Source organism: Ascaphus truei, chromosome 5 (genome assembly GCF_040206685.1).
Source record: "Ascaphus truei isolate aAscTru1 chromosome 5, aAscTru1.hap1, whole genome shotgun sequence".
Classification (NCBI taxonomy): domain Eukaryota; kingdom Metazoa; phylum Chordata; class Amphibia; order Anura; family Ascaphidae; genus Ascaphus; species Ascaphus truei.
This window is the reverse complement of record NC_134487.1, coordinates 98489323-98508155: the sequence shown is the minus strand read 5'-3', so window position 1 is coordinate 98508155 and position 18833 is coordinate 98489323. Positions and strand designations below refer to the sequence as shown.

Genomic DNA, 18833 nt, shown 5'->3' with positions numbered 1-18833 from the left:
TAATGTTATATTTCAATATTTCTTGAATGTATTACAAAAGAAAGCAACTGGGATACCTGTATGATTGGACATAAATCAGTCAAAACAAATATGGAAAATTAAGTGTGAATGCCAATGCTAATTTTGATTTAATCAAACCAGTGTACTATTAACAACCGGAACAGTTTTAACATTTTTAGATAAGTACTACTGGTATGAGTGTTTAAGGTTAGCGCGGTTATTATTTTTAAGATGCACATTTAATCGAAATTGTTACACTGTGCACTAAAAGCCAGTATACTGGATTAAGTAAAAAAAGATTAAAAAAAAATGCAAACCAACACAAATTTTATTCCAAACATTCCCCACCTTTGAAATTTGAGCTATAATATAATGCGGTAAAACATGATCTGCTGTGCGCACTACAATACAGTTCAAGGCTCCGAGAGTCATGGCAAATATCCAGGCATGGTTTATTGAAATTAAGTCAAACACAGTCACAGGTGACAGCGATTGTTCTACAGGTGAAGTCCTAACTCCACATTAAAGCACTGCATGTTACAGAACAGCTGTGGAATTAACAGAAAGGGATGGGAGAGCCCATCTGTTACAACACTATCACCGCTGTGGCATTTCCATTTATTCACAAATAAGGTGAGGAAGAGATTGGTGAATTGGTCTGAATCCGATCTGCCCAGGCCAAATTCCAACCGCAAGCTGAAACCCGAAGTCAGATTTAGCCCTAACGGATTCTTTAAAATCCTCTATGGGGCTCGGATTTTAAAGAAACGAATCGGGATTTAACATAAATCTTGTCCACAAAACACATTTATATTGAATCAGACATTAGATTCAATTTGCCCGTTCAGGTTCCAAACCAAAAACCGGATAGATTTTCAGCCATAGGAAAAAAAAAAGTCTGACTTTTTAAAAGTAATCCACGGCTTGAAAGGAACAAGCCAATCAGAGTCGGATTCAGATTGTGATAGAAAATCCACCAGTCTCATGGCGAGGAAAAATGCTGCACGCATTCTCAACCATCCTACTGGGACGATTACCCCATAGAAAAATGTAGTCCACATGAAGCATAGTTGCTATGGGAATATGGAAGATTTAATGTATATATGATTTGACATTTAAAGTTGCAACATGAAATGTAGCAGTTAAGTTCTACTCATCATTTCATCAACAAAAATCCATCAGTTGTGTGACCAATAGAAAATAGGGAACCCCTTTACAGAAGACTCAAGTACCAGATACTGTGCATCTGTGCAATATCATTCCACTCGTGCTTAAAACAACATAGAAATGAATGTTTAACATACATGTGAGAATTTAACAGAAACGTCTTATTTACACTGCATTCAGAATTTAAAAAACCTTTGACTTCTTCAATTGAGCATTCATTTGAAAGTTAAGCAATATAACATGGATGCAAATATTTAAAGTTTCAGAAAACCTGAAGGCTAGGCATTAAACAGAAAAAGGAACATATATTAAGAAAACTATAAAATGTCAGATCAAGACAGCAGTGCCATATCGGAAATTAGAAAAGTTGGAGAAACTCCACGACAGTGCATCTAGACTCCATAAATGCAAATGGCAACAACGACTGTTTGAGAAGTGGCTGTGTTGATTTGTACATAAATCATATGATATCCAAATATCCGGAATTTAAGAAAAGTTCCTTCTGAGTATATACACACTGAATTGATCATTGAGACCGTGTTGGCAATGCTTGCTATAAGTCATAGAACATAAAACAGGACGGGAAAAAGTGGTGTGGGGGATATGAGGGTATTAACCTCCCGCTGAAAGTCACGCTAGGACTAAATGTCCCGATCAATGTGAGGATCCAGACTTGGCACTCTCCCCCGACGGTAAAATGAGGCAGAAAAACAATTGTGCCGATAGTAATGAAAAAGAAAATCAAGAGTACTCACCCAGTTCCTGGTACGAGATGGATCAACGGCATGCTCCAGCCACATGTGAGATAGCAAACGGAAAATTCAATGACGGTGCACAGCACGAGAAACCGGACCTGGACTGCCACTGCCAATTGCAAAAACTTTAATGGCACATAGTGCTTCTCTTCCCCTGTCTATGTGCCATCAAAGTTTTTGCAATTAGCAGTGGCAGGCCAGGTCCGATTTCTCATGCTGTGCACCGTCATTTCATTTCTGTTTGTCAGATCATAAATTAAATGCCACTTACTGTAGTGTACCATAATATGCAACTAGCCTTACCTGATCGCGGATTCCCCCTGGACGGATCCGTCCTTCCCTGACCTCGGGGGGGGGGGGAACCGAGGCCCAGGTCATTTAAAAAATGTTTTAAAAGAAAAAAAAACCGTATTTAAAAATGAAACAAAAAAAAAAAAAAACAATATAAAGTCATGAAATAATAAAAATAATGTTGAGTAAAATGATAACTTTTAACGAATAATCAATGTTATTTTCAGGACGTCTTCTGGCTGATGTTACAATAAACATCTGTCATTTTACACTACATCATTTTTTTTTATGAGCAGATTTTAATTCTATATTCCAACATGGTACCAACAAAAATGTAAAACATGGTTAGCCATGTTCGAGGTCTTATATTCCCAATACAGGGTAACATACCAGCAGCAACTGGAAAAGGAAACCTAAAAACTGTTCTGAGTTAATACTACCAAGATTAATTTGAAGTATTACTTTAAATGTACAACACAAGTCAATATACACAATTACTCTGAACAGAGTTCCTGCCACAGCAATTTTTACATTTGAGAGAGAATTCTACTATTTTGAGATGTAGGAAATACTTGTACGGTTGGCTGAATTAAACAAAATTACTTATCGCCCTTGATTCACACGCAATGCTACGAGAAGGTTAATAAAATAGGCAACTTGTAGCATGCAGCATACAGCAGAGTTCCTCGTTTTAACAGGCACATTACTGTACATATCTACAATGGTAAAGCAACTTTAAAAGTCGCATCATTCTTATGTTGAAATAGTGATACATGTTTTACTAGCCCTATAAGTACACCACCCACTATTTTCCCCAAGTATGTGTAATCATAAATATTGCAAGAGAAGGTTAAAACAAAAATGAGGGCGTAAATGCTACATGGAAATTCCCTCATCGGTCTTCCATAGTTTCTTTATTTACTGGCTGAACATAAATAGGGAACCTCAGGCAGACACACTGCGTGCAGCAATTCTGAGTATTATCATTTGTACACATCAATGCAGAGGAGTTGTTTGGGTTCACAGATGCCTCAAATTTAAGACACTAAATAAAGTTAATCACAATACAGAATTCTAGCTAGAGATGTTAAACTGTGTCAGGCAACTCCTCCCTCACCACTATTGTTGATAGGGGGGAAAAAAACAACTCAGGCCAGGTATCACTGAGCTGCGATCCGGTCATTTCACTGCAATCCATCGTTATCGGTCATTCAAGCTAATGTCCGTTAAAGGGGCAATCCAAGCAGTTAAAAGAAAATTTAAGAACAAAATTGTTTCAATATATGCAGCCTTTGATTACCTTTATTTAAAACTAATTACTTAAGCTGCCGGTTGATTCGTTTGCCCGTGATCAGCAAAATTCTCCTTCCCAGGGTTCACTAAATGGCTGCTTTTCAGTTTCAAATCAATCCTTCAGTCAGTGTAACTCAGCAGCTACAATGTATTCTTATATTACCACGGTAACATTATCTATTGTTACAGTCCACAGCTCAAATTGCTGGGAATATTGGCAACAAATTACACAAACAGGAAAGTGTTACAAATATCTTGCACGGCTAGCTAGGAAAATGTTAAAAAAAACTTTCTATAGAAATCAAAGGATTATGAGTATATTAAAAATGGAATTGAGTTTAAAAAATAAAAAAATTAAGTAGTACATTATCCAATACTACAGAACTGATGTTTTTTTAAATACAGCCCAACCCCGTTATAACGCGATCCGTTACAACGCAAATCCGCTTATAACGTGATGCAAGGGTGGCTCCCAATTTTTGAATTTATGAATACTTTATAACACGATTATTGGTATATTAAATACTTTATTGTACAATGCATACAATTGTACATTATTTCTAACGCGATCCGCTTATAGCGCAATGCGATTCTTGGGACCCCAAGCACAGCGTTATAAGGGGGTTGAGCTGTACATGTAGGCTATTGCTTGCATTGTTCCTTCAATGCTGAATTGGGTATGATACCCTGCCTCACTGCTTAATATGCCCTTGAGACCCACCCCTATGGTTTCATTGATAACGAACTTGTTCCGTATACAAATGAATTCACTGCAAACAACAACAACAGATGGACCTTAAGGTGAAGTTAATTTTAACCTGGACTATTAGCAAGTGCAATTTAAAGTCCTAGTTGTGCTCAAAGTAACAGAAGAAAAAAAAGAGTACCATTTTAATCCACCTTCAGTTAACTGCTGCACTGCATAAGTGGCTGTCTAATTATGGCTCTATAACAAACTTCCACCCAACTCCACCCAACTGCTGTAAATTTCCAGGAGTAGAGTAAGTAGCGGTCACTAAAAATTTTTATTTTTAAGGGGGTGGAGGGGAAGGGGGAAGTCAAAACACGCCTGTGCATTTTCTTTATATTTTTTAAAAGACGTAAATATATATTCATGCAGATACAACTTGAGATATTTCAGGACTAATAACAATTAAAAAAAAAAAAATAATAGAGTGCTTTTTAACTGGGTATTAAGATTTGGTGCTTTAAATGCCAGTGACAGAGCAACAATTTAATTACCATAACATTTTCACGGTGTTCACTTTATTTGCATTTACTAATGAGTCAGGACGATCTTTGCCTGTAAAACCAACTCAAACAGTATTCTCTTAGTTTTCAATTAATTATATATTTTATTATTCTCAAACATTAACAGTTTAAAGTTGGATGAACAATTTAGAAGAAAAACCAAGCATTTCAAAAGCAGTTCATTTCAGACACTTCCAAACTTACCTATATAAAAAAGTAATTTACAAGTAGTACCTATTAAGCTCAGCAGTTTAAAAAAACAGTTCACACTTGCCAGCTACACGCTTTACAGTTTAGACAGATCTGCTACTAACTGAGGTATTGCACCATATTAACACTTCTATGTATGGAAATAAAATGTTTCTACATCGATACCACCATACATAGGCGAAATATTTACATGGGTGAATGATCTAATCAAAAGTATTACTGTACAGCAAGGTTAATACTCCTTATACTTTTCCAACAGAATCAAAATCTGCTATTTCTGAAGACATGTGCTAGGTGTAGCAATACATGATTTACAAGGCAGTAGGGACTACAAATAGACTGCATACCATATAAGGGTCTGTGAGAACATGCATTACATTACGTGAGACCATTTAGGTTAGAAGTGACAAGGACTTAATTTTCAAGAGCTGTACAGTTAACAATCTACCTTTTACAGTCCCTGATTAAAAATGTAAGTTTATGTACATAAGAAGGTTTACCAGTGTCAAGTAGCTCTGGTGTTATACTGCCTTTCCACAAAATTTGAGTTCAGTTCGTTTGATACATTACTTACCTGGTTATCCAATGTCCTATCTACAAAGCGCAATTCACACTGCGCTTTTACAAGTGGTCATTTTTATAGCAAAACTACTCGCGTTATTAGAAGAGATTCCGAACAGAATATTAAAAAAAAAATTAAAAAAAAGAAAAAATGAATGGTCTACTCTAGTTTACACATTTGCATATAAAAAAAAGACAATAAAAAATATATATAAAATCAGGAAAATAAACATTAAGTTCTGGTAGCAAAAAAGTTAAGCCGTGATCCCACACATTTAAACCACCTGAATACAGCAAGCTCCTTGGCTTGTTTTGAAAGATTGTAGTTCACAAAATGGCTCTGGTTCTGTATACATCATACCCTTTAGAGATAATTACCACACAATTTGTATTGCTGCAGAGCAGTTTAGTCCTGCTGGGGAGACTAGAACACATTTAAAACGTGTGCAACAGGACATCCCAGTAACTACGGGGTAAATAACCAAGCCACCAAAGGTCTTGAAATCTTGTGAACATAACCAAGGATTCCATTTAGAAGGAATTATTCAAGCTTTACATTAAATCTTTCATAGAAAGAAAAATTGGTGTCTAATGAAAAATAACTTCTATTTGCATCATCAGTTCAGACCCACAGCACAGAAAACGTAAGTACTGTTTTACCACACCAACAGTTCTAATAATTCGTCTCAGGACGATTGCAAATCAAAACTTTAATCCTAGCCCAGGCAAATTTTCAAAACCGATGGCAACAGTCCATTATTATTATTTAAAGTTGTTCAAACAAATAATTTAAATTGCAGTTTGTTTACAAGTGCACAAAGTATAGAACTGTATGCTAAAAGTGGACACCATTAAGAATGACATGTCTGTCCAGATTAAAAAAGTTGTTTTGCAGGTTACAAATTAGGTACTGATATATCAGACTTCAGATTTCCAGGCCAACAGTCTGAATAGCAATTAAAAAAAGCAAACATTTATGAGTGTCTAATTAAAAGGAAAACAGGCAAATGTGTGCTCTTAAACAAATGCATGAAGACACTGCACATCTAAAGACTTGGCTGTGCAATTTATATGGTATAAAACGTCAGTATTCTTTGTAAAAATATTGCTAAAACAGGAGACTTTCCCTGAGGTGTAAACATCAAATAACTTGAACAGCTTTACACATCAGCCCCATTAAACAGTTTATTACAACACTACATCTATTGTAATCAAAGTGGTGCCATTTACAGACATTATCAGAACATAAACATTTTAACAACAAACTACTATAAAAACAAGAAGTTTACTTGACTTTCCAATTTCTTGCACATTATAAATTGTTAAATGTATTGTATAACCAGTCAAAGTTGCAAAAGCTTTTAACGTTTTTGTTTGTTTTTAAGTCACAGGTTTCATTCAAATAAAACATTTAAGCAACATAAAAAATAAAAGTAGATCTACTGGTTACCATGTTTGCAGATTTGCTTTATTCAGATCTAGCTCTGTTCATGTTATCCATGAATTCTGAGAAGTTGACTCAAGTGAAGCAAACTGATGGCCAAGCATCCTCCTCTCCGTGATGAATACTTCTGATCTTTCAAGGTGTTCCTCTTCTTTCAGCTGTAACGTGTTAAAATTTTGTGATGTAGATTTTTGCTACAGTACATGATATACAAACAAGCTTTGCTTAGCAGTACATACATATCATAACTGCCCGAATACATTACACCGGATATGATACAGAAAAATGGTTGGAAGCCGCATATGTCTTGCTGCATTCTATTTTGCCATGTCATAAAAAAGGGGGAACCAAAATTAAATAATCTCAAAAAACAGCTAATTAAAAATAAAAATAATGGCCCCCAGCACTATGTGAGCTGGTGCCGTTTATGCTTCTACATAATAAATCATTTTTTGATGGTGTAGTTCCACTTAGCTTTTTCACCTAAGTGGGAGGTCCCTGGACCGCCGGGGACCCCCTGCTTCCCAAGATATTTATTACATGGGGGCTGCCGGTACTTCTGGCTTCTTAAATCCAACGCAGAGAACAAAAATTCACTACAGATGACTTTGTGGCTTCTTAGCAGCCCACATCCCGGGGAGATTTAAGAAGCAGCATGTACCGACAGCCCATACAGAGGTATCTCGGGAAGCAAGGGGGGTCTCCAGAGCTGAAATTAACAGTTCAACTCAGAAACCCCCTGCTTCTCAACCATTTTTAAAATATGGACTTTAGCATGGAATGCTACGTTAAATGAACTTGTCTAGTTAAACCATATTTGCCTGGCAAAATCATATTACATATTGAGCATTTACAGAAAAATAAACATCAAAGAACACTTAAACCAAACAGGAAATGTCAGTGGACAGAAATTCTGCCACACATCTTTTATGTGCATATACATTTGGTTACAGAAAGCTGCAATGTACAGTTTGTGCTGTCCCCAAAATAGTGTGCCACTAAGACCAGTTTAGACACACTACACAATAACATTTCACAAGACCCCAGGATGTACATTTAATTGTTACATAACAGACCATACAACCATATTTAGTAAGAGAACACTGGCAAGTCTTATTGTCAAGTAGCCATATTTATAACGGGGCATTTTTATTTATTTATTGCACAAACGCAATGAATTGTAAAAATCACAACCTGCTTATTTTTATGGTACATATTTTAATAAAGGATTTCAGTGTGACTTGCTATAATATATACTATCTATAAATATATATATTAGACTTGCTAGTATTTTAAGATAATAATCATTGCCATCGAGGTTACTTCTGCTTGAAAGCCTTTGAATTGAGATTTTGAGATTAGAGCAATACGTTTCAAATAATTCTAAAAGGTTCCATTTTGATAAAGATGTAACTGACAACTATATCCTTTATCAAAACCTTAAAAAAAAAAAAAACACTTTGGTAGGGGGACTGCTTCTTTACAAGAACAAATAAAACAGAGACCAATAGTTTGTATTGAAAATACAGACGTTCGTGGATTAGTGGTAACTTGGATCAGAGGGGTTAAAAAAACAATTACTTAAGTAATTACGAAGTACTATCAAAAATGTAAAAAGTCCATACCAATCAAAAGTGTAATTAGTGCGCAATCATTTTATATGTATTGCTTAAATATTGAAGTCAATTTTTTTAATGAAAAATGTGTAGTAGTTTGACAGAATTAAATACAATTTGGAAACAAAAATACAAATGGCACCAGTAAAGGTAACCTCTTCACACTGTAAATATAATTTATAATTTTATGAGATGGCCAGTCAGTCTACATAATTATATTCGGTGTGACACCATTTTATGAACAAACATGCAAGTTTAATTTTAGGCAGTGGGATTTTGCTTTACAGATCATGTAAATGCATCTATATTGGCATTAACTGTAAGAGCGGAGGATAAAAAAAAATGCATATTTTCAGATGTTATAACTTAATTGTAACAATCCCCATTACATCATGTAAATCCATATATTACTCAAAAAGTGAAAAAACTACTACAGAAAGAAAATTCATGTCCAGTCGTACAGCTAGAACAGGTTTCTGTATGATAAAATTGGTAAAAATAAATAAATGGTACACGTCGCATGGTGTAGACTAGTTTTAAAAAGTGAATTTACTTGGGTTTGCAAGCAGACCATTATTTACAACCTGAATGCCAGAGGGGACATTAATTTGCTGCTGGGCCATGTGGCTCCCAAGGGTTAAATAATTAAATTGCATGTAATTTACAGGTATGCACCTGAACATCCTGTATGTGCTTAAAACAATGCATTCTATAACATGTATAGATATGCTGCTTCCCAATTACCCAGTGATATTGCTATTACTCCCATTGGTGAAAGCAGCTTCATAAAAGACATGATATAACTGGTTCCAAACCTTCCTACAACACACAGACCCCTGTTTAGCATGGTATAAAGTAGTCATCACATTGTTGGCGAAGTGTTAAGCACCATTCCTTTGACAAAAGTGGAATTTAACAAATACTCAGCTCTTTACATTTTAATGGGGATTAACACTTTACTAACCAGTCAATAACTTCAACATTTCAAATAAGGGCCAGTGTCTTGATTACAGGACAAAGTGATACCGGTGTATTTTTCTCCTGAGTAAGGCAAAGGGTGAGATTAACTAAGCTCTGATGGGGTCTATCGCACTCCGATCCTACGTTAATTGTCATTTAAGGCAATGCCAGTTAAGGTGTGATCGCCGTGTGATACCCTGCATCGTCGCTTGGTGAGCCTTGGCATTAATGTTTAGGACACTTTCCTCTTATCTTGGGAATATATTTGCTGTAATGCATGGAAAGTTAGATATTTGCCTCCAACATAATGAACAAAGTGTGGTTTGGCATTTACATCTGCCTACCTGTGCTCTCTTCTTAGCACTTCTAAACTGCACTTCTCAAAAACAAACCATGCGGCAAAAGATGCTTATTGCTATTAAATCACCCATGCCGGCTGCACTTCCAAAATGGCTGCCAAACCGCAGGTTAATAGGAAGCCACAACATGTGGCAGCGAGCGCCATCTTTGAAAGCCAAGGGAGCGCACAGGCACAGAAAAAAATAAGTATCTTGGGAACAGACTGGTCCCCGGAGCTGAAATGAACACGGTTCAGCTCAGGGGAAAAACGCTGTTACACTTCTGTAAGAAAACCAAAACCACAAAGGGGTGCAGGGTGGGGGTACTTGGTGGGGGGGGGGGGATTTTTTCCCCTTCTAAATTACAAAAAGTTAAACCAACATCTACTACATTAAAAAAAAAAAAACCACGTTAACACAATGAAGAGTAAATGCACTTCACCGTGGCCTTATATTTTATTTTCCCTATTTTATACAAATCAAAACAGTACTGTTTGAAATCTGTAAGAATACTGTGGAATTCACATGTTTGTAGACAACCGATATTAAACAATTGTTTTCTAACTGGACAAATTATGCAAGGTGCAAATGCTCAAATGTAAAGCTAGAATGCTTAAAGTACATGGGCAAGCTCTACACGTGCAGGTAACAAGATTTAATGGGTTCAAAAGGACAGGAATAAAAATGTTTTTATACCGCTGTACAAATAACTGAAACACTGACAATTTGCATGTCCCAAGATAAGAAAACAAAAAGGGATTCCATGAAAAAATGGATTTCTGCAAATATTAATCTTAGAAAGTGGTACGCAATAAAACAAACATACTATCCAAACCTGCAGTATGTGTTTCATTAGTTCAATCTGAATCAATTCAGGATTTGTAAAACAAAATACTGTATAAAATAAGTCAATTCTCAAACCAATACATTTAAATATGTGCTTATAACTTCTGAAAACAGACAGATCACAGTGGTAGCATGTCCCCTGTTACTAACGTTATATAACACAGGAGTGTTGCGGGGGGGGGAGGGGAGGGGCGGGAGGCAGTGCCATTTTAATTGCACAGCATTGTAAGCTCTTTGGGGAAGGGTTTCCCTTTGCCTTACGTTGTAATTTAACGGTTTGTTGCACTTAAACCCAATGTTAGTAATTTATTTATCTTGTATTGTAATTTTGTAACGTGTTACGTATATTGCTGGCGCCATAGAAATAAAATTATACATACAATCTTCCCAGCTTGAACTAATGACCGTATCTGCTAAACTCATTTTAAGAACCTAGTTGGATAAAGTAAAAACACTGGGGACTCAGACGAAAATGTATGAATAGCCAATTCCCCGTGGTGCGCTTTGCTTTAGTCAACAATGTATAAGGCATTGGCAATTCAATGTTTATAATTCAGCAACGGAGTATATTATTCGATTAGTTTACATGTACAATCAGATACTTATAAATTCACACTTAAATACTGTTTTTTGACAAATTTCAAATAGTAAAATGATTCTATTTTTAAAGTTAATTATTACCCAAGTCAAACGTAGAGTTTAGATGTTCTGTTCTTTTTATAAAGTCTGCCATTTTACCCACTTTACATTACAGTTGCCAAATACATTACATTATAACAAAACAATGTGCATGACTGAAATTTGTTTACCCTTTACATTTACATGATTGGCAAAATGTTACAAGGTCAATTTGTGGCACAACATAACAGATCTCTTTTTTTTAAAGGAGCACAATTTTGAAATTTGCTGCATAGTGTATTTAAGTTCTGTAATTAGTAACATCATTATTTTGTAACAAAATCCATAAGCATCAAGGGTTACAGAATATCAAAAGTACAATACGCATTTGAAGTACAACCTTCCTTCACCAAAAAAAAACAAAAAAAAACAACAACTTTGACAAACCAGATTCAGAAACTTATATTAAAGGGGCATTTTAAATAGATTGAAACAGGAATACTAGTTTTCAGGTCTCAGTGTTGTATTTTTTAGTACAGCAACATGTGACACCAAGTAAAACACAATAATTAGGGCACACCACAAAGTATTACATAAAAAAAGGAATGTGGGAAAAGTAATCCTATCAATAGATTCACCTATGTGGCCCCTTGTTCCTTCTCTATTAAATATTTTACATCTGCGGCATTGTTAGTAGAAATGCAGATTACATGACAACCATGCAATGCAAATGTCTACAATGAATGTTCATGCATTCTGCAATACAACAGACCTGCTTACACACCAGCAATTTGGCACAACAGAAGGCACTACTAAAGCGGTTTACTTGACAAGTATGGAGATACAAATTCCTTTTTATTAGTTTTTTTTTTACACTATAAGCTTTTGCTTGAAGTTCAAATCAAATTTGGCAAATATTGCCTAAACATTTAATTGTATTCAATTAACAAATTACCAATGCATTCGCATTTAATAAGAAGAATCTTACGCTATAAAAGATGCAAGCCTGATAAAACAGTGAGTAATGAGCAAAATTGGATATTTTACAGAATAATCAGTTGTTATAGTGCAGGATATGTTCAGCAATAATACTTTGTTACCTCTACCTCTGTCCCAACCGGTTTATTCTCAGAGAGTACCCTACAGATATGCCTAATTCTTACACTTTTGGGAGTGACAGGATGAGGACCAATAGATTTCAATACTTATGACCATGTGAAAGAAATGGAAACTGTTCAGGAGGAAAGTGTATCTGGTCCTGTTCTATAAACTCTACAAACTATCTACAAGTGCAGCTTTAAAAGGTCATCAAGATACATTTAAACGTGAGGCTTAAAACACAAATGACAATAAAAAAAAAAAAAAAAAGTCTATAATTGTGTGCACTATTGAAAAGTACAAAAACAAAAACAAAAATAAGACCTCCAAGACATTGTCAGCTGCAACAAACATTTTCAATCCCTTAAAAAATGCATTAATATTTTATAGGAGTCAAAGATGGAAACCTAACAGGAATACAAAGGTTTTCGAACATAGCAACAAACGTAAGACATCTGGTTCTTAAATTGAATATCCCTTACACCACAAACAGCCGTGGCACCATATTGCAGCCCCTTACACATACAAAGCAAAGTTGACAAGGTTAACAGACATGAAGATGGTAATACCATTAACAGTGCAGTCCCTCATATGATCACATTGAACTAATGATAGGGATATGTTAAATCAGACAAGCATTTTTTCCCTTTTTTCGATTTAGTCATTAGACAGTGTGTGCAGAAATATATAACTATATTAACATTATGGCAGTGTAAACAATATTGACAATCTCCCCACTATTCACAGTCATCGTGTTAATTGAGGTCAATAGGAAATATCAATCTTTTCAAAAGTGACATAACACTTGTCTGATTTGTTTTAAACCCATTGAACATATGAATGGGCATTAGTTCAATGTATCACTTTGTGGAACTTAACCTTCAAACAAAGAGTTACTGCATGACTTGCAAGGAACAAATGGTTAGGGGCAGTAGAAAATATGACTTTAGATTGTAAGCTGAAAAAAAAGCAGACAACAGTCATTACATAGTGTTGACGTGTCTAGTACAGCATTGGACCAATAAAAACCCTGATTACTAATTAGACCAAATAATGTCACAGTTCAAAACACACAAAATTGTTTTAAAGCTGGCAAAAGTGATTCAAGCGTAAACATTTACGTTAAGAGTTCTCAATAATACATGTAAGATGAGCGTGAACGCCTAAAAAAAAAAAAAAACCTGCAAAGATTATGCATTACAAATACCCAAGGTGAAATCATTAAAAAAAAAAAAACTTGTTCTAATTATTGTCTAAAACAAAAGTAGATAGTGCTGAGCAAATAGTTTGCGTCGCCGGCACTGTTTGTTCATTAATGGCAGAGACAAATTTCCACTCACATTTGTATACTTGCAATACCAATTGTTTTTACTCACCGACGTCGGTTTCCCTAGCAAACACTTTTCATTATCATACTAAAATAATTACAAAATGTTAAGATAAGAAATAGTAACATACATGCAAGTTCAACATTTTCTCTCCCAACTGCAAAAAAATAAAGGGAAAATAAAAGATGCATATGGCCTTCTACCAGCAGATCTTAATACAACGCAGCGAGTATACCAGCCTGTGCTAGAAGAGAAGCAGAAACCCCCATTACATAGTTAGATATCTTTCTCAGTAATTACCGTTGCTTTACTTGGCACCTCCCAACGCTTAGAATTAGAACTCTTCTAGGGGTATTACTGGATACATTTTTAGGATTCGTAAGGGTTTGTGAATATGTAGCATGAAAATCTTCGCAGAGGAGATTTATTGGTAAAAACAGGGAGAGGAATTTTCTTTGCAGTTTGGATTAGGCAGGAAGGGATTTTTTTACAATTCAAATAAATAATAGTTTGCATTGGATTCCGCTTTCACTTACGTTTTAAAGCAAGAATCACATGCATATTTATTTTTCTTGTACAGGATCGGTACCAGAGGGGGGGGGCCCCCAAAGCTAAACCATGCAATTGTTACCCTGGCTCTCCATATATTTAACCGTGAAGTTACCAGTGTTAAAAATCTCGCTTGGGGAAACAAGTGGCCACGAAATCTCAAGCCAATAAGAAGCTGCAACAACCTATTGGATGGCCATTTAAATTGTGGTAAGAAACAAAGATAACTTCACTACAAAATAACTCGGGAACATGGCAGAACCGGTGCTAAAAATAGCAGTGTGGCGCCAGGGGACCCAACCCTTCGGTTCTAAACCTGAAAAAAAAAAAAGGATTTTAAATAAGGTGGAAAAATTATAGAATTGCAGCATAGAAATAGCTTATATTTCAGAATACAAAAAGCACAATTTCTAGCAACAATTCGAGGAATTTATAATTTCCATCTGCCTTCTTATATCCAGCCTTAGCACACCAGTGACTTGGTGACATTTCACCTCCCTCGCCTTGTATGTGTATATATATATGTGTATATATGTGTATATATATATATGTGTATATATATATATGTGTATATATGTGTATATATATATGTGTATATATGTGTGTATATATATATATATATATATATATATATATATATATATATATATATATATATATAAAAGTTATGTAATAACGAAATTTCTAATATTTAAAGGTTTGAAGGATAAACTGTGTTTTCATGAAGCAATCTTTCCTGCTTAATTTCAATCGTATTACTTCTATTTTACCAGATTTCAAAATATGCTAAATACAAGAGAGTAAAGTTATGATGCTGCTATTAAATTTAAAGCATTTAACAGCTCGGTCAACAGATCACTCATACTCCTGTATTTCTCCAGTTCTGCCCAAAACCTTTGCTCCCTTAGATATACTTAGCCTGTACCCTACTGAATTCAGTGTCCTAAAAAAAATTAATCCCTTTTCTCGGAGGCAGTCAGGCCTGCCCTGTACATGCACGTTCATTTGCACTGGTCAAAAACGGATTCAGTACATTGCTGCTGTGGGTGCGATTTCAGATCTAACGACTGTCAATGCTAACAGCGGCAGTTGCCAATACATTTTTATTTTATCTGTGTCACCGCCAACTCTGTTGACACTGATCTCAAATTGTTTAGTGCCAACAGAAGCATTTTTATTGCGTCTTACATATTGTAGATGGCATTCTATAAACGACATTTTTATTGTGTGTATGTATTGTTTATGTTAGTCAGATAAATGTAACAGCCAGCAAAGACCCAGGTGTATTATGATTTTAGATGGGAGGATGGTAAGAAAACAAAGCACTACTTCCAAGCAGAGGAGGTCAAGTCGAGTGCGTACCCATAGAAAAAATGTGTATCAATTTATTGAATCTTTTAATAAAGCAGCATAATGCGTCAAACGGACCCCGACCTACGCGTTTTGAGCAAAGGACCTAGATAAAGAGCTTTGCTCGAAACGCGTAGGTGGGGGTCTGTTTGCCCCATTATGCTGCTTTTTTAAAAGATCCAATAAATTGATATACATTTTTTCTATGGGCACACACTCTACCTCCCCTCTCTGCTTGGAAGTAGTGCTTTGTTTTCTTACCGCCCTCCCATCTGTATGCTGTGAAAACGGAGGCACACCAATACCCCAGGATGACAGGCATTTACCTACAAGGATACTAAAATCAAATGTGAGTCATTCACTCCTTATTTCCAACCCATTCAACACACACATCAATGTATTAAAGTCTGGACACAAGTGTGCTGATTCTTACTGCAGTGTCTGTGGGATCTCTACCAGCTATTCGAATTATTGTGGAATTGTGTTATTATTTAGGTGTTGGTAAGATCATTTTGATACCATAGGGGTATTCCATCAGAGGACTTTTCTATATATGACAAGTTCATTAAGTATTTGTAACACACTCACACTCTCCCCACTGGTAAGTAAACAAGAAGTGACTTCGGGGGCGCACTTCAACTCTTCTCCTTAGATAACAGCACCCGATGCGACCGCTCCACTTCTGTCAGGAACAGACTGCGATTGCCTCTGCCAGCGTCTCTCATCCGCAGTGGGGGCCGGACCCCAGATGAAGTCCGGTGGGACGAAACATGTTGGGCCTTTTTTGATGCTTTGAGGCCACTGTACCCAATCTCCCGAGAAGCCCTGATTGGAAGGAGACTGCTGAGACGGCCGTGACGCGGCAGAGTGCCCCCACTGCGGGTGAGACGCTGGCAGAGGCAATCGCAGTCTGTTCCTGACTGAGAAGTGGAGCGGTCGCACCGGGTGCTGTAATCTAAGGAGAAGGGTTGAAGTGCACCCGAAATCACTTCTTGTTTACTTAACAGCGGGGAGAGTGAGTGTGTTACCATCCTCTCTGTGTTGTTTGTCATCTTAAAGTAAATGTTAATGCACAATATCCTTGCATTTGTGTTTCTTCATATGAGGGTCTACAAAGAGTCTGCTGACCTGGAGAATCTTCTACATGGAGTTACAGTATTATGTGTTTTTCAGTGCTAACCAACACTGGGTTTATTTGCACATATTTTTATACTTTGCACTATGAACACTGTTTTGTTTAGGTTTTTTTAATTTGCGGTTTTGGGGAAAACTGCTGGTGTTTAGGCTGCAGCTTGAGTATATCACAATATTTGTTGCGCTTTATTATAGTTTTTTCACTGTCATTAAGTATTTGTGCCTGCATTTTTAGAGCACCACACAGCTTTTTTCAGTATTATGATTTTACCATTATGATGGTATGTTTGGAAAATATGACGGGTAATGTGTGTGTGTATATATGTATATATGTATATATGTATATATATATATATATATATATATATATATATATATATTCACCTTTACCACAAAAATGGCAAAAACACTATGTGAATACATATCCTGTTGGTTAGCTAGACTGTATGCTTGATATGTTCTTTCAAAACTAAAGCGGTCCCACATTTTAATCTGGTCTGTAACTGTTACATACGCCTATAATATATATATTATCTCTAAATGTGCATGCAATGTCTTGTATATAATGAAGAACCCTGTTCACTTTATGTAACTATGTATTTGTAACATGTATTTGGCATTATACCTCTGTGCCCAGGACATACTTGAAAACGAGGTAACTCAATGTATTAATTCCTGGTAAAACATTTTATAAATAAATAAATAAATAAATAAATGTATACCTCTATGATGAGACTCCAGTCATAAAATATCTGTTACAAGAAAAACAATATACATGAAGAAAACGGTCACAATTTCAACCTAAAGTAACTTTGTGCAGTTTATACTGCAAGACACCTTGTTTTCTAATCAAAAATTGTCTTGTTTCAAAAACAAGGATTTGTCAACAACAGAGCAACAGCTTCCCAAATCAATGCTAATGCTCAGTATATGTACAAGATCATCTTTGAGCAAGTTTCCCTTCAGGCATCAGGAAGCCGCTATCATTTTTCCTAACCACTGTTTCTGAGGAAGCAGACAAAATTCTTGCAAACATGAACCAGTTGGAAAACAAACTCGTTTTGCAAATGGAAAGGTTCACATTAATCTTTTAAAAGCATTTTGCTCCAACAATTTTGCTATTTTAGCCCAAGTGTGTCTTATTGAGAGTGGATCAAAGAATTTAATCGATATGGCTGGGTATTTTCAGAAAACACTCGTTTGTCCCCCACATAATAGTTATGAAAATGTACTTTTAAACAGACAAAATTTCAAGAATACTTCAATAGGAACGAATTTTCCTTAAACACAAAAAGACAAATAAATAAAACCTTACCCATATTTACTTACCAATTTCTCGTCAGGTCTTGCATAAGACATCTGCCTTTGTAAAAGCATTAAAAGTAAATGGATGTCTTAACTAGTATCAGCTGAGCCCTCACACACTGAACTATTTGGTATGCTCCATGGATTTCTTGGCTCCCTATCTTGAAATACCCACCTGCTTTAACGGTGGCGATACTCTCTCTCCCTGTCCCGTTCTCTGTCACGGTCCCGCTCCCGATCACGGTGTCTCTCCCGCTCCCGACTTCTTTCTCGGTAATAGTCATCGTGGCGATCTCTGCTACGGGATTTGTGGCGCCTGCTCTTTTCTCGTGACCTACTGTGGTCCCTTTCTCTGGACCGCTCACGTCTTCTAAAGGAAATCACTCGATTAATTCCTCCTCTAAACTAAGCCAGCTACCTCAATGTCAATTCCTTCCCAACACTGAAGGGATTTTTCTCATTATACATATGGAAAAACAAGTCGGTGCACAGTGAAAAAAAAAAAAAGGTCTCCCCTAAAAGGATCATAGTGCTAATGCTTGTAAGTCACAGAAGGTCTTCGGTTTAAGCAGACTTCGACTTGTTATTGGCTATTATTTGCTTTCCTCCTCAAGAGTGAAACTGGCTGAAACAGCCAACTTCTCACTAGATGAAGTTATTTTACAGCCATTTGTCAGCGATTCAGCCATTTCTAAGCTCTCTTAGGCAGATAGACACTA

At 36.1% G+C, this 18833-nt stretch overlaps 1 protein-coding gene across 11 annotated transcripts in view; it reads right to left on the bottom strand.

The window, feature by feature from the left end:
* Positions 1-435: 435 nt before the first annotated feature.
* The window catches only part of CPSF6 (cleavage and polyadenylation specific factor 6), a 36305-nt gene continuing 17907 nt past the window's right edge, over positions 436-18833 (bottom strand). For 6 of the 11 annotated variants that reach the window (XM_075600294.1, XM_075600295.1, XM_075600285.1 and 3 more), the window contains 2 exons: positions 18290-18484; positions 436-7130 (listed from right to left, as the gene is read on the bottom strand). In XM_075600294.1, the coding sequence (XP_075456409.1) occupies positions 18295-18484 (190 nt within the window). In that variant the 3' untranslated portion in view covers positions 436-7130; positions 18290-18294. Of the gene's footprint in view, positions 7131-12171; positions 14642-17531; positions 17562-18289; positions 18485-18833 lie in introns of those variants that run through there. The other 5 variants (XM_075600296.1, XM_075600288.1, XM_075600291.1 and 2 more) reach the window with 3 other exon arrangements.